Here is a 23,278-nt window from a genome sequence, read left to right as displayed (position 1 = left end):
AACAAACTCAGAAGAAAGAGCTAATTACCAAAGAAAACAGATTTCATTAAAAAAATCAAAATGAGGAAAAAATTGAAGATAATAAGCGATAGTAGGAAAATAGTAAACAAAAAAATCATCAGTATCATAAAGATTAGATTAAAACAAAACTGTACATAATGGGAATAATAACATACTTTCGTCAGTCCGGCAAGCTGCACGTCAAGTCGTTCTACTAGCATTTTTTTTATTTGTTTTCTTTAATGAATATTTTAATTTTTTTCGTCTATTTTTTCCTCCTAAGTTCCTGTTAGGAACTTAGTTCCTTTCTTTTTATTCTTTTATTTTTTAATATTTCATCTTTACATGTTGTCCTTTTCTGTTTATTATAATTCGTCTTTATTTTCTTCCTTTCTAAATTTTCTCTTTTGTTATTTCTATAATTTGTTTGTTTATCTTCCATTCTTTCATTTCTTTTTTTCCTTTTGCTTGCTCGTTTTTTCCTGTTGTTTTATTCTTTTGTGGCGGGATTACTTCATGCTTTTTATTCAACTTTTATCACTTTATCCATGGATCTGTTTTATACTGTTGTTTTATGTCATATTCGGCTTTGTTACATTTCTCTATGTTTTCTATTTTAGCAATATTTTTTAGTTTTTTTTTCTTGTATTTTTGTTTTCATTAGTTATTCCTTATTTCGATTTCCCTATTTCTCTCTTCGCCTTTTCATTGTCTCTCTTTTGTATGGGCTCTGTGTTGTTAATTCGTGTTTTTCGTATGGCCCTGTTTCTTAATTTGTCATCTATTCTCTCGTTTCTCCATTGTCAGTTTTATGATCATTCTAAAATTTCCTTTTTTTCGGTTTTTCCTTTTTGATAGTGAAAAATCCATTCTTCATTTTAATTTTTGTTTTTCCACTCCCGCTTTCTTTTTCTCTCTCTTTCTTTTGTTTTCTGTTTCCTTTAATGCAGTTTTCTTTTCCATATTGTCGTTTTTTTCCTTATCTCTTTTTCTCTTTTCTTTTTCTTGTTTTTTCCTGTCCCATTATACCTTTTTCATTTTTACTCGTTATTTTGCTACCGATCCTTATCCTTTTTTCGTTTTATTTTACTACCATTTTTTCAGAGAAAAAGTAAAGAAGAAAATTGTTTCTCGCTTTTCTTTGTTGGTTAGTTTTTCCTTTTCTCCTTAATTTTATTTATTTTTTGTTTGTTTTATGTCTGCACTTCTCGTCTTTCTTCATTTATTAATTTTAGCTTTTTTCATTTTACTGGTTATCTGTTACTGCTTTCGGTTATTCGTTGTATCCTTTTTTTTAATATTTTTTTGTACTCAGTTTTTCCTCTGTTTATTCGTTTGTCTATTTGCCCTGCAGTTTTTTAAATAATTTTTGCTGGCTGACTGGCATGCTTCTATTTTTCTTGTAGCTATTTTTTTCTTTTTATTATTATTGTTGTTTCGCTTTTACCTTTTATTCATTTTTTAAAATTTTCGTAAATTTGTTTTTTGACTATTCTTCTTCAATTTTGTATTTATTTTTCTTCTTTTTAGATGCTATGTTTCATTTTATTGTTTTATCTTTCTTACGTTTTAATTGCCTTCCTTTTTTCCAGTTTTTTTTATTTCAATTATAGAGGTTCTAGCCTTAAGGTTATTCGCCTCATCGGGTTAGAAAAATTTCTTATGAAAAACCAACCCAACCCTACGTGTGGGGTCGGGACTCGAACCTAGGTACGCTAGGTACAAGGCAATCGATTTACCAACTACGCTACGCCCACTCCTTTCTAGTTTTCTTATTTTGTTTTTAAGTCAAATTTTGTTTCATTTTTCAGTTCCATTTCTTTTTTGATTTATTTATGCTCTTGCATTTTACTTATTGTTTTATTTTTCCTATGAAAATGAAAACAACAAAACAGCAGTTTTTCCTTTATTTTGTTTTTTTAAACTCGGTTCGATATTGTTTTTTTGTCTATCTTTTACTTTGTTCGCCATTTCCTTTTCCAATTTATTTTTGGTTAGCCTTCATCCTTTATCTTCTTCTTTCCCTTCATTCTTTAGGTTCTTTTGCTGTGCTTGGTCTTTTTTTATTCTCATTTAAGTTATCTCTGTTTTGTCTTTGTTTTTTTCAGTTCAGTAACTTTTATTTCCGATGGTGCTTTTTTCCGTTATATTTTTATTTTTTTTTGTTTTAGTTTTGTGGTTTACGTTTTCCATTCTACATTTTCTCTCTTAACATTTGTGTTTCGTTTTCTGTAGTTTTCATTCCTTATTTCTTAATTATCATCATTCTTCTGTTCTTTAATCTTTCTAGTTATTTATGCAATCACTCTGAACATCGTCAAGTCAATCCCGGCCCGGAGGGGCGTCTGTCATATACCATTTGACTCAGTTCGTCTAATTCGGCAAATGTCTGTGCGTGGCCATTTTTTTGACTTGTATAGGTTTTCTGTATCTTAACAGGGGCGTAATTAGGGGTATACGATGAGGGGTACCCCCTCTCCCCAACATCACTCGCAGCCTTTTCCTAAACCGCCCTTCCCTCATCATGCACCTCCCTACCCGAACAAAATTTTCTAGTTCCTCCAGAATAAATTTTCCTAGTGGGTTTGAAAAACCAGTGAAAAATTTGGTTTGAAATGATTTTGAGTTAAGAAACTAATTTAAAATTTCTTAACAAGTTGAAAATTTTTGGTGGGGTCCAAACTCCCGAACCCTCGTCCTGGATCCGCCGCTGATTTCAAGTGTTTCAGCGTCGACACATAGCAACTCAAGTTCGAAGCTGTCGATTCATTGTACGTATGTGTAAATCGCACTGAATATGTAATAAACATTTCCACCATTATATTAAACATACCCAGCCATGGAATTGTAGTTTGGATAAATGAGAAAGGCACAATCGCACCACCAGGTGGATTAAAACGGGTTTTTTCTGTTTGATGTTGTTCAGTTTTCTTTTAAATTTTTTCTTTCTTTCTCGCACTTTTATTTTTTAGATTTCGTGTTCGTCCATTTCTTTTGGCATTGTTCTTTTTTATTTTTTTGTCTGCTTACTTTCTCCTATTATTTCTTTTCTTTCCTTTTCCTTTGTTTTTAATGTCCTGTCCCCTTTTACTTTTTTTCTTCCTTCTTTTTTTCATTTACATTTGGTATTCTTACTTCATTCAGCATCCTTTTTATACCTGTTCTTTTTACTCTTTTCTTTTTTTTCTGTTTGATGTTCCGTTTTCTTTTCAATTTTTTCTTTCTTTCTCGCTTTTTTATTTTTTGTTTTATTGCTTTTCTAATTTACTCCTTTCTCTTGACGTTTTTCTTCATTCTCTTCTTTAGGTTTTTCCGATTAATATAGAAACCTTCCCTTCACAGACTCGTTCTATTTATTCATCTTTCATCCAGCCAGGAGTAAAGCTAATAACCGCTACATATGTTCTAACACTACTTTGCCCAGCTGACCCTTGTTGACAGGGCGGCCAAGATACCTCTATCGGCAGATTTTAGATTTTCGCAGCTCCAAATAAGTTAATACTACTTTATCTATAGCGTCGTTTCCAATATTTTTAAGCTTATCTTCCATCCTTTGATTTCTTTTTTATTCGTTTCTTCGTTTCGGCATGAAAAACTAGTGACTGCTCTTTCGTTGACAAGTTTCACTACCCTTTTAAAGTTCACATCGGTTCAGTTCTAATTAATTCGAACCCTTTTGAAACACAAGTAGTTTAATTTTCAATTGATTTCGAAACCCCAAACCCAATCAAGTTTATCACTCAGCCAACCATTTGTTATTTGCCATTTGAATGTCCAAATGCCACAGCTCGTTATCACCAAACGAACAGGGGTCCTTGTCGGTCGCAATCAAAAGGATAAATTTCCCAACAAAATCCAATAAGAAACCTTTTTCACCCCCCAGCAGGGAATTCTGAATTAGCACCGCAACCAGTTCGGGTCGATTTATCATGTATCATGTCCCATTCATTTGACGATTGCCACCACCAACTCAGGACCCGTCTCGTCCCTCCCCACACACACCAAAACACTCCGGATGACGAAGGTACCCATTACCAAGTCTACTAGAGCGCACATAAATAATCGTATCCACACCACACACCGTCCCTCACAAGGATGCTGCTCCTATAACTGTCAAATTTACCTTACTCCCCAGAAACCACTCAACACCGCTCGGGAAGCGGATGCGGGCACGATTATCGAATCCGACCCGGAAGCAGGTCACAGAAATGGGGGCAACATTTGGTAGTCATTTGTCAGGGAATGCTCCAGCTGCGGTGATTGATCAAAAAGGACAAACAGAACGGAGGAAATCGAATGATAATGTATTATTTGCTATTTCACCTCGATTCTGTTTGTGTCTGGAATTCAGATGATTGTATTAAACAATTCCACTAATCTTTCGACTACAACCAAAACAACTTGCATCTTTTACAAAGAGAGTTATACAACGGTGGGATCCTATCCATGGGTTTATCACCAAACTACAGAACGATGGGACAAGAAATGGGAAATTAAAAACAATTACGGCAGAGTGGCTTAAGCGCCACTCCACTGGCTGATCCGTTCCCAGAAGTTTTATAATAGCTTATGAAAAAATCGATCGTTAACCTGGTTCAATGGTTAACTCTTCCACTTTCTCCGTCATAGGGTGGAAATTTTAATTAAATCTTCTGTCATTAATATTGGATTAAATTGCTGGCTGAATGAACGCCGAATACAACGACACACACACCCGCAGTCCGTAGCGAATGTCCTTCACTAGAAGGACGAAACTGGGTTCCATTGTAATAATCTGCCCCCCGTTTCCACCAACTTCGATTTCCGTTCCGTAGTAGCAGCAAGCAAACGTTTTTTGTGACCCTTCTGCCTGGTGAACGAACGGACCGGGAACGATGACAACGTCCGAAGAATCGACGGTCGAAGGAGATTAACTTGCTTCGTTTCCGACTGGGAAGGAGATAAAGCTTGATTCGCAATGTAGATGGCTCGATGCTAAAATGTTGGGAAAATTAAAGCTGACTTTGAATTTAACTCGGAATCAGCCTTTCTGGGATGAAAATACCTCTGTCCCATCCCAAAGGACCAAAGGAGTTTTTTAACCTTCTTAGCAAAGTCACTCACAACGATTTATTATATCCCCTTCAAACTGAAACGATCGGTACGGTTGTCCTCGTTTCTTCCTCTTTTAAGATTCAAAACAATTCGTTAATTAAATTATTCATTAAATGAATAGTTTAATTGCCGTCTATTTTTGAAACATCTTCAAACCCAACTCTGCACAGTAGTCCTGGCCGTTCTAATATTTGCGACATATGGAAATATGCTTCAAATATTAATATTGGCAAGAAAAACACTATAGAATAACTGCAGTGTTATCCAGGATGCTTTTCAATACTGGCTGTGTAAGGGTTAGAATAGAATAGAATAGAATAAATGAGCCTTTCTGGGGGATAATATAAAGCTGGGTTGATTCTAGTGTTCTTTTGTTTAACGCCGATGACAAATCTTACATTCTACCTATCTAGCTCGTCTTCGCAAAGACGAGTCCTATGTGAGCAGTGGACGTTGATGATGCTTTAGTTGAAGAAAGGGCCTTTGATTCTTATCTTAGACACCTTCTCTTGCAGATTGCTTACCATTTTTTCGATTCGACTTTTTTTTAAATTCTTTAAATTAAATAGTAATAACAAGTTTCTGATTTACCTATGAAACGTCCACAAGACTCCATTTGGTCATATTGGTCAAAATTTATCAAATCTTTTCAAAATTAATTAATTTTTGTCAAAACTCTCGTACAAAAATAACAAGCGACCTCGGAATTGCTTCAAATGTATTTCGAAATTCTTGTTAAAAAATTGCCTCGTATTTTGATGTCAATCTTTCCAGCAGGCACAACATAGCGAATCAAAATGGCAATTGGCGTTTCAGCATGTACCTCACGCGTACCATAGCGTAACTGGGAGGATTTTTGACGTACTTCAAAATTTTTATGATTTTCATGTGACTGCTGGATAGATGTATGATTTTGAGAAAAACTCACATAGAAAATGCGGTGTTCGCGAAAGTGATGTACCAACTGCTTACCAAACGAATCTGTGGTCGGTTTTCAACCTACCAAAAATTTAAGTTAAAATGGTTCTAAAACTTTTTTTAAGCATAGTATATGCTACATTCACCAACGCAGTTCGAATGCTCGGAAAATTCTGCACCGATTTCATAGATAAAACTTATCACTTAAGTAACTTCTGCATAATTTTTCAGAAAATATTTTTTTATTTAACCCACCATCGACCACGCGTCTCCACCGAAATAATGATAATGATCAAATAAACGCAGTGTTAATTACAACGTTACAAAACAATCACAAACCTTACAACAACCATGAAATTATCAAAATTTACTCGATATTAGGCCCAGACATACTTAGTACTACTACCTTTAAAAAATTACGAATATTTTCCGAAAAATAAAAACTATAAAATTCCAAAACTATTTTAGAGAAATATTCAATGTTTTTTAAAAAAATACTTAAAAAGTACTTTACACAAAAGCTAACCATAGACAACAAAAATCATTGATGAACTTTAGATGCTTTTTTGTACTTGAAGATGAATCGTACCAAAATAGTTTTGGAATTTTACAGTTTTTAAACATTTTTCGGAAAATATTCGTAATTTCAAAGGAAGTTGTACCAAGTATGTCTGGGCCTAATATCGAGTAAATTTTGTTAATTTCATGTTTGTAGTAAGGTTTGTGATTGTTTTGGGGCGTTGTAATTAACACAGCGTTTATTGGATCATCATCAATTTATTATTTCGATGGAGACGCGTGGTCGATGGTGGGTCAAATAAAAGAAATTCCCCTTGATAAAAGCATACTTGTAACGTAATCTAAAAATAGTGAAAAAATAAATCTAAATTTTCTTAAAATCGACTGGATATTGTGTAAAACTAGCTATTTCCGTTATTCGCAATTTGTTTGAAAACTTATCCAGAGTAACATAATAAGACTAAAAAATCACTTAAAATTAATTGTAGTAGTTCGAAAAGGGACGAAGAATAGTCTGAAATGTTCTTAAAAATTCTAAACTTGTCCCTAAAGACGGGGCTTATTTTATTCCAAACTCGAAACCGACCCGACCAACTTTAGGTCGAATTTACTTAAATTTGTATCCAAACAGTACAAAATAGACCAGAATTTCACAAAAAATATCCAAAATTTCTTTTAAAATATATCAATTATCACTCAAGATGGTTAGACTTATTTTTGTTAATCGAACCTCAACGCAACCTGATCGTGAAATCGGAAATATACTCTTAGCCCGAACATTAAAAATTTTGAGAAACTCGGACCCAACTCGAGCCGCGAGTTCAATTGTAATGGATTCAAGTTCGGTTAGGATTCACGTCAAAAAAGCTTGAATTTAACCAAAACTATGAACTGTCTGATTTTTTTTGTTAAATTTCAGCACGCATTAAAGACGGGCCCGAATTGTTTCTTCGAACGAGAAATCAACATGATCTCGAAAAAGTTTTGATTCTCAAAATCTAACTTGAGCGCGACATTTTCAATATTTGATAAGTCGAAGTTGGATCCAGTTCTCGTTTCGTTTGGTTCGAAATGGGGTATGGCAAAAAAATTCACCTGACCTGCATCGGTTTTGGTTTTTCTGGGATGTACTGAAACGTTTAAGGGGAAGTACTAGAGCGATTTGAGGGGTACTAGAAATAATAATTTTAGGTAACTACCAGAGTGGTTTTAGGAGAATGCTACGATATTTTTAGGGTACTAGTTATAAGAATAGTTGCAGGAGAAATTTAGAATTGTCGAGGAGGCGAACAAACATCGTGATAGGGGCGTAATAGAATGGTTTCAGAAGCGCTTCTAGATTTTAAAGATATGCACAGGCACTACAATTTTTAGAAGCATACCAGAATAGCTTTATAAGCGCACTTGTATGATTATGGAAATGTGCTTGAATGGTTTTAAGTGTGTTTAAGAATTTTAATGGTATACTAGAAAAATTTTAGGAGTATTAGAAGACTCTCTGTGGAGTGGTATTTTTAGCATTGTGATGATTTTAGAGATGTGATAGATTTTCCAGAATATTTAGAGTGGTAATCTAGACCCGTTTTTAAAGAGTACTAGAACTGTTATCGGGTTGTTATAAAACACCAATTTTCATACACCAATTTGTTGAAATTGAAGTAGACCACAATTTTCAGAAGAATGGTATTGTAAATTTCCTCAAAAAAATGAAGTAATACATAGAAGTACAGCAATTTCAAATAACAAATAGCTTCGATTTGAAAGCGATGAATTGCACATTGGACAAACAAAATTTCATATTTCCTCCAAAAATAACAAAAATGCGTAAAAATACCGAAATTTTATTTGATTTAAAATCAGTTGAGTAGCAGATCGGATATGATCGATCAAAGCAAGCGTTATCCCCTTGATATTCTTAGTGTTAATAACGTACCAAAACGAGTCTGTAGGTGTTGTTGAATAGTTTGAAAAGTGTACTAGATTTATCTTGGTGGCGTTAATCTTTTTTCCCCCGTTATAAGGGTGCACTAGAACCTTCAAGGACGTATTAGAACGGTATTAGGGATATAAAAGTTGCTATGGAGGAGTACTAGATTGGTTCTAATATAGTACTATTATTATTAATTTTGATGGAGAAAAAAATTGGTTTTAGAGCATTATAGTATAGAATTTTCGATACAGTTTAAAGTGATGTACTAGAATTGTCTTTTTTATCTTATAGAATCATTTTTGGAGTGTAAAAGAAAGTTTTTAAGGTGCATAAGAACGACGGTTGTCAAGTTGGTGGACATTTTACCACTACAGAGATTTTATAGGCAAGCTAGATTTTTCTTGCGACGTACTAGAATTTGAGGCGTACTAGAACAATTTTGGGTGAAAACTATAAATGTTTTACTGGTCTACTAGAATAATTGGTGCGGTGATCTTGAGCGGTTTTAGGAATGTTCTGTAGTTAATCCTTTTAGAGATGTACTAGAATCGTCTTAAAAGCACACATGGACTTTTATGGATGTACTGAAACAGTACACGAATTGTTTTTATGATGTGTCAAAATAGGCTTAGGAGTGTTCTAAATTTGAAATGCGATTTTAGAGCTGTACTAGAATTTATGTTTGCTATGTCCAAATGTCAAAAACGCACACAACTGTAGTTTCTAACAAGATCGTGCTTGTGTCCATACAACATCAGAACACAGGTTTGTTTTTTCCTCTCCACAGTTCTGTTGATCGGATTTTTTATATTCATACTATGTTGCGTTTCGGCTTCGCCTCTTCAGAAACCGACACTAACGTATTGTCGGAATAGATTAGCGCCGGCTTCAGTGCTGCAGCATAGTGCTTTCGCATAGGCCTGCTAAGCCAAGACAAGTTTCGGCTTCACTTGTGTCTCATCGGCATAAACAGAACTTCTGCTCGAACGGGACATCACGTTTGATCAGTCGTTTGATTGAAACACATAGTGTGTTTTAGTTTTAAGGGATTTGCGTCAAGCCGGCGCTAATCTATTCCGACAATACGTTAGTGTCGGTTTCTGAAGAGGCGAAGCCGAAACGCAACATAGTATGAAATAAGGATTTGTGCCCTCCTGTACAAAGACTGGTTTTTACCAACAAATTTTCACCCTAGTGAGAAATTTTGGTTTTTACCAAATTTTCCTCCTTAGGGTGAAATATAGCATAGTTTTTTATATTGTTGACTCGAAAGGTTTTCAAAATGGATGATAGTGAATTTGAATGATTTTAGAGTTTACTAGAAATTGCAAAGACATATCCTTGAACGGCTCGTTACTCGAATTGTGATAGTACTCATGGAATTTTTCAGAAGGTGTACTAGAATGTTTCTAGAAGTGTATCAGATTGTTCAAGCCCCTAGAATAAACAAATTTAGAAGTGTACCACAATGGTTCCGAGAGGCGTCCTAGAATTGTTCTACGGAAGTACTAGAATGGTCTTGGAGCAGCACTACAATAAGTATGGGGTACTAGTTACAACAAAGGTTGAGGAGATATATCAGAAGAGTTGAGGGAATGTAATAAAATAAAATAATTTAGAAGTGTACTAGAATACCTTTGGAAGTATACTAGAATTGCCAGACTAGCCTAATTTTAGGAGTGTACGAAATAGTTGATGGTTGTTCTATATTAGTATAAGAAGCGCACTAAATTTGATTTCGAGGTGTACTAGAAATGTTGTAGACGTATACAGGAATGATCTAATGGATGTGATCCAGTCGTTTAAGTTCTGAATTAAATGAATTTTTGAGTGTACTAGAACAGTTATTGAGGCGTAGTAGAATGATTATTTTTCGGGTATGGATTTAATTACGTACTACAATGTTCCAGGGAGGTTCTAGATTTTTAAAAAGGTTTACTGGAGTGGTTATTAGGCTGGCTGGAATAGCCGGTTGAAAAATGTTCCATTCATCTAATTTTTTCAACCTTTGATGAAAGGACACGTCATTTAGAAGAAATCTGGTTTTAAAAATAACGTACTGGAATGGTTTTAAATATCGGCTTCAATGATTTCATGGGGGTTCTATACATTTTTAGAAGTATACTATAAGGGTTCAATGAGTGCACTAGCATTTCTTGGTACGTACTAGAATAGTTAAAGGTGTTCTGGAACTGTTTTTGCTACCTGCTAGAACGGTTGGGTTACATAAAATTTTCAATTATGTGCTACGATCCATCTGGAGGTGTACAACCGTTTTATATTAGATTGGTCTTAGAATCATACTAGAATTTTAGTCTACAAGTACTTCAAAGGTATTATGGGTGTATAGAAATTGGTATTGGAGGCTCCTAGACTATATTCAGGGGTATTTGAGAATAATTGTTGCGGTGTAATAAAATTATCTAGGGAGACCAATTCTGAGGTGCGTGTGTATATTTTAAGGAAGTACTGGAATTGTATCATTTGATCACTGTAATGATTTCCACGGAGTACTAGAATGATTACAGGGAATTTCTAGAATAGTTTTAGGGTACTAGTTGCTAGGAATTTACTTAAATTTGTATCCAAGCAGTCCAAAATAGACCAGAATTTTACCAAAAAATGTCTTTTTTTTGTTTTTTTTTCAATTACCACTCTAGATTGCTTAGACTTATTTTTGTTAATCGAGCCCCAATGCAACCTGATCGTGAAATCGGAAATATACTCTTAACCCGAACATTTAAAATTTTGAGAAACTCGGACCCGACTCGAGCCTATAGTTCAACTATAATGGTTTCAGGTTCGGTTCGGATTCACGTCAAAAAAGCTTTAATTTAACCAAAACTATGAACTGTCTGATTTTTTTTGTTAAATTTCAACACGCATTAAAGACGGGCCCGAATTGTTTCTTCGAACGAGAACTCAACATGATCTCGAAAAAGTTTTGATTCTCAAAATCTAACTTGAGCGCGACATTTTCAATATTTGATAAGTCGAAGTTGGATCCAGTTCTCGTTTCGTTTGGTTCGAATTGGGGTATGACAAAAAAAAATCACCCGACCCGAACTAGAAATTGCTGCTCAATGAGCCAATCGAATTCCGTAAATGTGCGGGTTTCGATTTTCGAGGGTGTACTGAAACGTTCTAGAGGAAGTACTAGAACGGTTTGAAGGGTATTAGAAATAATGGTACCAGAGTGGTTTTAGGGGAATACTAAGATATTTTTAGGGTTGTAAATTTTGCGGATGGCTGCAGGCGAAATGAAGGATTGTTGAGGAGACGCGCAAACATCATGATGGTGGTGTACTAGAATCTAGAATTTTTAAGAGCTTTTTTAGAACACACATTTTCATACGCCAATTAGAATTGTAGATTTTCTCGAACAATTTAAAAAAAAATGCGTGGAGGTACAGAAATTTCAATGAATTTAAAATTGTTTATAACCGGTCAGGGCAAGCGTTCCCACTTTTTTTTGCGCTCTAGGCATTCTGCATTATTCTTTAACTCCTCGATATTCTGAGTGTTAATAACGTACCAAAATGATTTTATATGCGTACTTGAATGGCTCTAGAAGTGTACTAGATTTGTCCTGGAGTTGTTTTAAAAATCATGTTGGGGATGCACTAGAATTTTCAAGTGCGTACTAGAGCGGTTTTAGGGATATTAAAATTATTTAGAGGAGTACTAGATTGGTTTCAAGAGGGTACTAGTTATAACGGTGTACTAGAATGATTTTAGGGATGCACTGGAATGCTTAAGAATATCATTTATTGTTCCTCTCTTTTCTTCTAGTTTTTATCCTTATATACACTTTCGATTTCTTTTTAATTTTTTTTGTCTTTGTTTTTGACAGCAAGTTGGTGTATGTTACTGACGAGTGGAACAGGAAACATTCAAATCCAACTTCTTTACTTTTATTCTTACTTCATCAAACAACCACTCCTTATTAGTGCCACTAAGCCAGACGTCAGCCTTTGATTCGCCTTCGCTGAAGCTTAAGGAGGAGCTTGTGGCACCATTTGCAACATATGCGCCAAGAAAGCATGCAGAAAACAGAACACATTTCCCAAACCCCTGAAACTCTGCAATTCAACTGGTTAAAACGCGCCAATAAATCATCTATAATCTAATAAATCATGTACCATTTGCTTTCTTTTGTTCTCGGTAACTCGCAACGTTCCATAATTTTCCAAGCGTGCTTTTTTTCTGTGCACATAATACACATACACCGACATATTTCTAATTAATGAGCGAAATCAAACTCCGGCTTTAGCTTCGGAAAGGATCCTGGTGATGATGAAATCAATCATGGAATGGAGTAGGGAAAGTCAATACACGCGAAACCTTCCCGAGTTCGACGAAGAATATGCGAACAAATCGCGCATTCGATGAACTGTGTGTTCGCACACAAAAAGGCTCTTCATTATTCCGCCCATTCACTAGCTGTGGGGTTGCTTGGGAAAAGTAGGCGATGGCAAATTTAATTGCTATCACGCTCTCGGCTTCTCGCTTTGAAGGATGTATGTATGTATGGTACTAGAGTTCTTGTGCGCGGCCAACTGGGATGGGTTGCTGCTGGTGGTAAATAGTTTACCGAATTCAAGCACGAGTTACGCTCAATTAAATGCAGAACAAAATGTCGTTTCGTGTTTAGGAAACAGACCACGGGAGGGAGTGGGAACGAAGCTTGAAGCACTTGTTTTCTCTGTGACAGGTCTTTAATTTTACCGCAGTTGCAAGTAGGATTTTGCTAGTTTGATGTCATTATTCATTAGATTTGTGGCTGAATTAAAACCACACAACACGCATTTAGTTTCTAGAGCTCTTTCTAACTAGCTCCTGATTAATTGGAATTAAGATTTATTTAATCAGGTGAAACAACAAAATAACGGTACAGGCGTTGACGTTTTCATTCCGATACATTTCACAATATTCAGAATTGCATTTTTGTTATATTTTCCTTCGATCCAGCTTATATCAATCGACATTTCAGTCTCAAAATAGCATAAATAATGTACCCTCACCTGTTCTCCAATTTCCAAGTTGAACTTTTCCCATCCATTACTCCAAGAAAAACAATACTTTCCAAGTTCACTCAATTACAGACACCTCCATCAATTCCATCCATCTCCTCCTCACCTAGTTGCCACCTATCTTTCAACCACTCGAGAAAAGTTCATCCCATCGAACACCCAACCCAACCCAACGAGCAGTGGCATCGGAATTGAGAGGAGCTACAATGAGCAAACAATAAAGAAAAATTATTGCCTCGAAAAATTCGTCACCTGTCTCGTTATCTGTTCACTTCGATCGCACCATCGCAAGGCCAACTGAGGTAGAGAAATGTCGAATTGTGTGTGTGTGTGTGTGTTTATTGACGAAGATCCGGTGCCACGTACGGGGGAAAGCTAGATCGAACAGGAAGGGGCTGAAAATATTGTATGGCATCGTGCGGTTGATTCTGTTTGTATATTTTTTGGCTCTTGTCAGACTTCAATACCTTCATTAATCAGAAGTCAACGTCGCAACGGAAAAGGAAGCGGTTGCTTTCCGCTTGGGGGGTTCAGTATGTAGGCTGTGGTGATTGAGTTTTGACATGTTTCTGGAGTTTATCATTTACTTGTATTTGACATCGCTAAATTTTCAACCCCAATTCAGGATAATTTTGGCACAAAACCATCGAAATACATCCGCTCATCATTTCCAGTAAATTATACCCTGAGCCCATTCTAGTACTACTCAATCGCGATTAGATGTTCCATTTTATGATGCAATGATGAAAAATGATAAAATAAATGAAACAACTACAATGAAATGTCGAAACCACAAAAGAATGAGAAGAAATAAAATATATAAGAAAGAATATGATAAAAACGAAAAAAAGACCGAAGAAGAAAAAAACGAAGGTAGGCACAGAAAACAAAAAAAAAACAATATTAATCAAAAACAATCATCTTATAAGAAAAAGAAAGCGATTTAACAACGAAGAAGGGATAAAAATAATAATAAAGATAATAAAAGATAAAATGAGCAATGCACAATGCAGAATTATGGATGAGGTATGTAAATGTAAAATTTAAAAATGAGACAAAGATAATAGTTAAAAAGGAAAAGGAAAAATGCAGAATGAAAAAAAGAAGAGAGGGAAATAAGTTTAACAATTCAATAAATTAATAAAAATCTGGGAAAAAGCATATTAGAACAAAAAATAGAATAGAAAAAGAAAGAGTCTAAGATCAGGGGGCGGGCATAGCGTGGATGGATAATCGATTGCCTTGTACCTTGGTTCGATTCCCAACCCCGCACATAGGGTTAGAAATTTTTCTAAAAAGATTTTTCTAAACCGAAACGAAGCAAATGACCATACGGTTAAAACCTCTGTAATCAAAATAAGAAAAAAGTGTCTGGGATAAAAAAACATAGAACCAGGAAAACTCGAAACAAGAGGATGAAAAAAGAATCAAAAGGAAAAAAACTAACGGCCGAAAGAAAAAAAAAGAAGCAAATAGAGAAAATTGAGAAAAGGCGAAAGAGAAAAATAATTAGAAGCGAATAATAGATGAACGTAAAAAGGGAGAAATAGAGAATTATAAAAAAATAAACAGACTAAAGGAAAATAAGAGCAAAATAGAAAAAGTAACTAAAAGAGAAAAGGCAAGATATAATTAGAAGGTATGCAATAGTAAAAATAGACAAAAAAATCATGAAAGAATGAGAAAAACAAAGATGAAAGGAAAATCAGAAAAAGAAAATCTGAAAACAATTCCAAAATAGGGAGGATATTGAAAGAAAATTAAAGAAAATGTAAAAAGATACAGAAAACAAAAAACCAAATGAGAAAAATGTAAGGCTTAAGTAAAAATATAATCAACAGGAAATTTATAAGGAAGGAGAAGGAAACGAGAGAATGGAAAAGGGGAAATCAGAAAAGAAGAAAGAAACCGAACAAAGGAACAATGAAAAATTGAAAGAGCTAGCATATGAACAAAAATGAAGCATAAACATCTTAGTAATAGCAATTTAAAAATACTGGAACAAATCCACAAAAACAAAAGAAAAAATAAAGAGAAACCTTGGAATAAATGCGAAAAATCAAATAAACAGAATGATGAGAATTGGAAAGAGGAAAAAATTATACAGTAAACTCAGAAAAAATCAGTAGCGGTAAAACTAATACAAAAAACAAATGAACGAACATGAAAAATACGAAAAAAAAACAGTTGAGAGTGGGTTTATTGTCGTGTACCGCCTTGTACTTCGACCACCTGGATTCGGTGTTCAACCCCCAAACGTTGGCTTAGGAATTCTTTTAACCCGAGAAAAGGAGCAAATGATCTTAAGGTTGAAACCATTAAAAGCGAAACAAGAAAGAGTTAGAAAAGGACAAAGGAACTCAACAAAACAAAATAAAACATAGAAAATAGAAGAACAGGAAAATGAAACAAGTAAACAGAGGAAAGGAGAGAGGAAAAATAGCTAAAGGAATGAATGAAAAAACCAAACCCAGAAAATGAAAGGAAAAAAAGACCAAAACAAATGATAAAGGAAAAATAAAAAACAATTTGAAAGAAAGAAAACGGAAAAGGAAAAAGGGGAAAAAGCGAAGATAAAAAAGGAAAGAGGAGAAAGAAACATGGAAAATAAAACTAAAACAATAGAAAGCAAAAGGGGGAAATGGAAAAAGGAAGGCGAAAAAGAGAAAAAAAAAAAAAGAAAATAAAATTGATCAGAATTGAAAAAAGGAACAAGAAAACCGCTAAAGAGAAAAATTGGAAATAGTGAAAGCACCAATAAGGTAGAAAATAAATGAATGGAAAAATATCAGTAATGCAAAAAATGTATGAGGAAAGTGCAGCATGAATTACAAAAAAAGAATAAAATGAATGAAGGGCAGACAATGTGAAACAGAAATAAATTTGGAAACAAGATCGAAAGGAGAAATATAAATGGAATCAAATTGAAAATTAGAACGAGAAAAATGGGAAGGAAAAACAAGAAAATGTGAACATGAAATAAAGAAAAATAAACAAAACAAAAAGAGCCAAAAATAAACGATTATCTAATACAATCTACAATTGCAAAAAATGGAAAAAACTAAAGAACACGACCATGGAGAATAATATGGAAAAGAATAGAAAGGAGCAAAAATCTGAAAACAAAGTAAAAGAAAAATTGACATGGCAAGTAAAATAAATAAAGAAAAAAAGAAAACAAAGAATAGGGGGAACCAGTAATCGAGAAGAAAAGAAAATTCAATAAAGGCGAAAAATGAAAAATGAAGCAGAAGAAAATAAATAAATTAAGACAAAAGGAAAATATGATGAGAGGAAAAACGAAATGTAGTAAAATTCGAAAAGGAAGAAACGATGTAATGTTAAAAAGAACCAAAAATGGATGAAAGTAAAAAGAGGAAGTTTAAAATTGACAAAGGAAAAAAACGGTAATAAGAGAAAGCAACAAAAAATAAAAAAGGATGCAGGGCAGCCAGAAAAAAATTAGAATAAATAACAGGAAATTTTAAAATGTAACAAAATAAAAAAAATAAAAAGGCAGAAAAATAAAAAAAATGAAAAGTGACAAGTGAGAAGAAGAGAAAAGGTTGTATGAAAAACAGAACAGTAGAACGAAGCAACATTAGGATGAAGGCAATAAAAGATAAATTGAACAATGAATAATGCAGAATAAAAATACAGCAGACAAAAAAAAGAAAAATAGATAAAAAAGGAAATGTGAAAGAAGACAAAGGCAAAGAAGTTAACCAAACCAAAACAATCATAGAATCAAAGTTGAACAAAAAAGGACAGAAAACGAAAAAGAACAAAAAGATTGTGTCATTGAAGAAGAGGATCAAAAACTCGAAACAGAAATATAAAAAAAACAAAAGGAAAAAAACGGACTGTAAGGAAAAAAGCCATTAGAGAACATTGAAAACAGACTTAAAGGCAAAATTAACAAAACGCGAATAATAGGTGAATGGAAAAGCGGGGAAATAAAGCAAAAGAAACAAAGTCAAACAGACTACAAGGGAAAATTAGAAAAAAGAGGAGAAAATAAACGAAAAAAAGAAAAAAAAAGTAAGAAATAAATTGAAACATGAATAATAAAAAACTAAACAATGAAAAGGCAAAATTAAAGAGACAAATAAGTGAATGCAAAACCAAAAAATTCAATAAAAAAAAGGAAAATGAAAAAAGAAAATGAGAACATAAGGAATCAATTAAAAAATAAAGAGAATATTATAAGGAATGGAATATGATAATGACTAATAACTAATTCACTAGAAGAAAGGAAAATAAAGAAACTTGAAATAGATGAAAAACTAAATAAGAAACAAGGAGAAGATAAGCAGAAAGAAGCCAAATGAAAAGAACGGAAAAGATGAAAAAACGAAAACAATGAAAAAACTAAAACAAGAACTGAACAAAATGAAAATAAGAAATGCGAAAAAGTAGAAGAGAAAAAAAACGAGAAGTCGGTTGCCTTGAATGCCGACCACCTGTATTTAGTTTCCAACTCCTGCACATAGCGGTAGGATTTTTATAACCCGAATAAGGAGCGAATGACCGTGAGGACAGAAGCATTAAAATCGAAGCAAGAAAAATTTAGAAAGGAGCACGAAAATCGAGGAAACGAATCAAAATGGAGCAAAGGACAACATAGAAAATAAGAAATAAGAGACTGGAAAAGGGAATACGGCAAAAGGAAAAAGAAAAAAGTTCTAAGAAAGAAAAAAGAACAAAGCCAAATGCAAAAGGAAAGATAAATACAGTATAAAGTAATAAGAAGGGGGAAAGGGAAATGAAAACGAAATGGCATAGGGCAAAAGAAAAAAGTAACAAAAATGAAAAAGACAAAAGAAGAAACGGAAAAAGGCAAGCAGAAAAAAAGAAAAAAAAAACAAAAAAAGGAAGGAGGAAAAGGAAAACTCGAAAATGAAAATGGAAAATGAACATGAAAACAGATCAACAGGAAAATTTGAAAAGAGAAAAGTAAAAACGATTAGAGTAGTTTAAATGAAAAAAAGCATCAATGAAAAGAACAAATAAAAACGAAATTAAAAAAAATTAAAAGGTGCAAAATGAATTACGAATAAGGATTAAAACATAACAAAAAATAAAATAAAAAAATCAGAAATAAAAATGGGAACAAGATCTTAAAGAAAAGTATGAAAAATTTAAAATGTGCGAGAGACCATAAAAAAGAATGAGTAAAAATGGAAAGGAAAAGGAAAAATACGAAAAGCGAAGAAAAATAATCAAAACAAATCAAGTAAAAAAGGAAAAACTAATAAAAACTACAGCTAAAAATAATAAATGCGAAAACGAAAAAAACATGACAATAAGGAATAATGTAAAAATAAGATAAACAAGCAAAAATGTAAAAACGAGGAAAGTAAAAAAATGACAAAGAAAAAAAACATTGCCAATATGAAAATAAAGGAAAAGAAGAAAACAAAGATTAAAGGGAACCAGGAAAAATGATAACGAAAATCAAAAAATGCGAAAATGAAACATGAAAAGAGGAACATGAATGAACACTGAAAAAAATGGAGTAAAAAGAAATTAAAAAATAAATAAATGAAAATGGAACAAATGAAGTAGTGTAATAAAGAAAAAATAAATTAGAAAAAATTAAGGAAGAAGAAAATGGACAAATGAAAAATAGGAAAATTGTAAGTCAGAAAGCAATAACAACAGAAATAGGGCAAAAGAATGAAAGAATTCCATTAAATGAAGTGAAATCGAAAACAAAAAAATAAAAGGTAGGAAAGTAAAAAAGAGAAAAAGTTTAGAAAAGAACAAGTAAAAAGAAAAATATTACCAAAAGTTAAGAACAGAAAAAAATGAGAAGAGGAAAAGTTCTAAGAAAAACACAAAAGTAGAAGGAAGAAAGAACAAATAAATGAAAGAAAATCAAATAGCAAAAGAGTGACTGAAAAATAACTGAATGGATAAAAGGAATAATGGATAATGGAAAGGATAATGGAACTGAATGGAAAAAAATAACTGAATGGATAAATGGAAAAATAACTGAATGAATGGAAAAATTCTAAAACCTGTTAAATAATAGACTAATGAAAATAAAAAAAAGTCAAATCAAAAGTTTAAAATATGCTACACAAAACGCGAAAAAAGACGAAGTAATCTAAAAATTAATCGAGAAATAGTTTAAAAAAGTCAATTCTATACTTAGAAAGGCCCAAAGAAGTGGACCCAAGTGGAGTCTAAATAATGTCAAAGAGGAATTGAAAAGACTGCAGACAATCTTAAGTGTTTGAAGAAATTGAATAGCTATGTTCCTCAGTCTTTAAGAAGTTTTCTCAATTCTCTTCTCAATTCCGTTACATACATCAAAACTCAATGCATTTACCATTGATCGGCATTTCTTCTAGGGAAGGAACCTATCGGCACCTATTTATACCCATAGATGAAGGTTGTATTAGCCCCGGGCATGGAAGGTGATAGCTCTACTGAAAAATGCTGACTAATTGAAGTTATTCCGAAACAACGATCGCAACCATCTCATCTTTATAAGAGTATTCCTATTCCCACTTGATGTCTGTAATTTGCATGAGTTTTTTTTTAAATTTCTGCGGAGATAAGACACATGTTCATATTTTGACATTAGCTGCCACTCTAAAACTGAGAATATCACTTAAATTGAGATCTAAAAGACAATTTTACTGCCTACAGCTTTGACGAAGACTGCGAGTCGATCTGATTTCACTCGGAGAAGTCAGTGATTTTCTAGCAAAGTAACGTCTGAATTAGATTTGTACGGGGTCCAAGGGCGCATGGTTTAACCCTCAAAAAGGCAGGGGGTTTCAGGGGCCCGGCTAGTTACAGTTTTCCTGTTTCAATAATCTTGTAATTTGAAATACAAATGTTTTCGGGGCTTCGATTCCCTCACTGATAAAACGACAAAAAATAGGTTTTTGATTTCATTGGGTCTTAGGAGCGATGCTTCTTGAAGTCACAATTTTAGCTTGCTTTTTTGAGGGTTAAGTTGAAGAATTGAACATCAAGAACTTAGAAGTGAGGATGAGATAGAAATTAACGACAATGGAATACATTTCTTATTACTTTAAAATTTAATAGGTATTTATAATCATATATTATATTTTTAAACATAACAATGCCGTAAAAATTACAACTGTTTCAGAGCGAAATCACAATAGCACTGACTTCTCTATTATATCACGCGTGACGTGACAATGAAAACCGTCAAAAGCAGGTTACTTGATTGCGATCGGAATCTCCGTTCAGAAATCAGCAAACCACGCTTTAATTATGAGGTTAGAAAGATTTTCTCCTAATCTTCAACCTTCAAGTTTTCCTATTTTAATCCAACCGCGCTTTTGGAATGTGCGATTGTGGCAGGGCGGGGGTGGCTGTTTGGAAAACATTCGGCTTCCAAGCAACTCTCCTACCTCCTCCTACACTACGCCTGACGGAGAAATTGCCACTTCGCGGAAACGCGTTCCGTGCGGCTTCCCCATCCTGTGGCTTCTGTAGTCGGTCGGCATCAGCGGAAAATTTAATTTCACTCTTATGGCTTTTGGTTAGTGGTGAGTTGCTTCCATAAACGGCCCAATCGGTGTGTGTGTGTGTGTGGTGGGGGAGCGTTGGCATCACTGAGTGAGAACAGTAATTCGAGGATTTTGTACGCGGAATAAACAGGAAGTGATTGCTCGGGTGGTTGTGGAGAAGAATAGGGCCGTTGAAAATTAAACTCATTGTGATTGGGTAACAAAAAAAAAAGCATCACATTTTTCAGACATTTTAATAAGCGTCATGCGTTCAACTCAATTCATTTGTGTTTAATTTTTTCCACGTTTACTTCTGTCTCTTTCAGAAATACGTACCGAAGTTTGAAGGCGTGGGGATTTGTGCTGTCAATCTGGTTGACGACATGCAGGAGTACATGCGAGGATTATTCGTAATTATGTGAGTATCAACACACCTACGCCGAGCTCTTTTATTCCCGGTATGAATACACAGCTGAACAATAGGGCTTTTTGTTGTTGTCATGAAACGAGTTTGTTCATGTACAAATAATGCTTGTTGAACAGCACAGATAATTTGAATCAGGCGTTGATAATATCCGAGAGGACGAAAAAATGTAATCACCATTCTGGTGCTTTTAATTTCTGACCCGCGTCGGTGTTGTCAACATTGGTAATTATCGGAGATGAACTTTTATGTTGAGCTGATTGGATGAGCCTTTTTGTTTCCATACACCATTGTATTAGGTACGACCTCTCGATAAGCTTCTGTAGTCGCGGCTGACTATGATGGAAAATTTGTTGACACATACAAAACTGTCAGATTAAAATTTAGAACCAATTCTAGGTTATCCCAATCTAGTAGGCTACCGACAGCTCGACTACCCCAATAAGAGATTTTTAGCTTCCAAGTGAACGATTAATAAAAAGATAGTTGTCAGTAGTTCTATTTTAAATAAAAATTTGGCCAACAAGTAATAGAAACCTGATATCCTGACACGTAAAAGGACTCCTGTTAACATTTTCCCAGAAATTAAGTCTTTAAACTAATGACAGAATAACGGTACATTCATCCTCAAAAATTCCCTCGATTCCCGAAGATGTCGAAATTAGACCGATGGAAGGAGGTAGAAGTTCGCTAAAAACCTTTTAATTCATTTAATGCTAATGTGTTTTCGGCGTCGTCGGGTGAAACTTTTCCCAGAAACAAATCTCACGCTGACGAAAAAACAAACGACTTGGAATCCAATAAGCCCTACACTCGTTAAAGGGAAACGCAATTTCCATCACAAAATAAGTCCGAACAGAATCCTTCTGCTTCGGGCGCAATATCCGATCGAAATGGGAGCAAATCAGTCAGTCGTCGACTTCGTCGTTGTAGCGATCAAATTGATATTCAAGAAAGGGTCCTTGCTTCCAAACCAGATCCAAACGATAGCAGTGGGAGAAAACGGGCATAATGCCACATATTTGCATAAACATTTCTCATGGCTACTATGATGAATCTGTCGGACCAATAGCGCCGCTTGCTTTCGTTGAAGTAAATATCCTGTTTTATTTTTTGTTTCGTTCCGCTGCAGAAGAATGTATTAAAGGTTATATTCGCAACTTGTCTGTCCGAAGGAGACGAAAAAATGTGGGATAGTATCGTGGTCAGAGACATGACAAATACTTAAATCTGTATCATGCTTTATACTGGAAAAGGACCGGGCAAAATAAATGTGATTCTCGGTGAAACTTATGACGGCTTAGGGTTTTGGTTTTGGTCGTAAGGGAACTGTTTCAGCTTTTTTCCCGTTGTCGTTTTTTATGGAATGTGTCAATGTTTCTGAACAGATTTGAAGCTAGTACTGCATATCCGGAACACGAACATTAACAATCGTAAAACCGTTCAAATAATTGTTGGCCCAAAATTTGATACGTCCCTAATAACCGTGCATTAAAAAATAGCAAACAAAAAGTTTGTGGGTCTGTGGCTTGCCAAAGCAATGTTAAACTCAGTTTTCAAATGTAGCAAGAGTTAAGTTACTTATTGTCGGACAATGACAATTGTGCAAAAATCTTGAAGAAGGCCAAACGCTTGCGGCTAATCAAATAACTTGAACATGGCTGAGACGTCCGTTCAAAGTTTCTAAGACAAGTATTCTTGCTTACTCGTTGAGAGGCATCATACAATCAAAGGTCACATGAATGCAAACAAATATTACAAACAAGTCTCAACAAAACAAGTTACGAAAAGTATATGGGGACGTGACCCATTCGGCCAAAACACGTGCTCAGCTGCAAACTTATGGTTTTATTTCACGTTGCAT

At 34.2% G+C, this 23,278-nt stretch overlaps 1 protein-coding gene across 1 annotated transcript in view; it reads left to right on the top strand.

Moving 5' to 3' along the window:
* The window catches only part of LOC131689504 (uncharacterized), a 150,685-nt gene that overhangs the window by 56,136 nt on the left and 71,271 nt on the right, over positions 1 to 23,278 (top strand). The window contains exon 5 of the mRNA XM_058974641.1: positions 21,317 to 21,408. Within this exon, the coding sequence (XP_058830624.1) occupies positions 21,317 to 21,408 (92 nt within the window). The remainder of the gene's footprint in view (positions 1 to 21,316; positions 21,409 to 23,278) is intronic.

The sequence above is a fragment of the Topomyia yanbarensis genome, chromosome 1 (genome assembly GCF_030247195.1).
Source record: "Topomyia yanbarensis strain Yona2022 chromosome 1, ASM3024719v1, whole genome shotgun sequence".
In the NCBI taxonomy this organism is placed as follows: Eukaryota; Metazoa; Arthropoda; class Insecta; order Diptera; family Culicidae; genus Topomyia; species Topomyia yanbarensis.
This window is presented reverse-complemented; position numbering and strand designations above follow the sequence as displayed.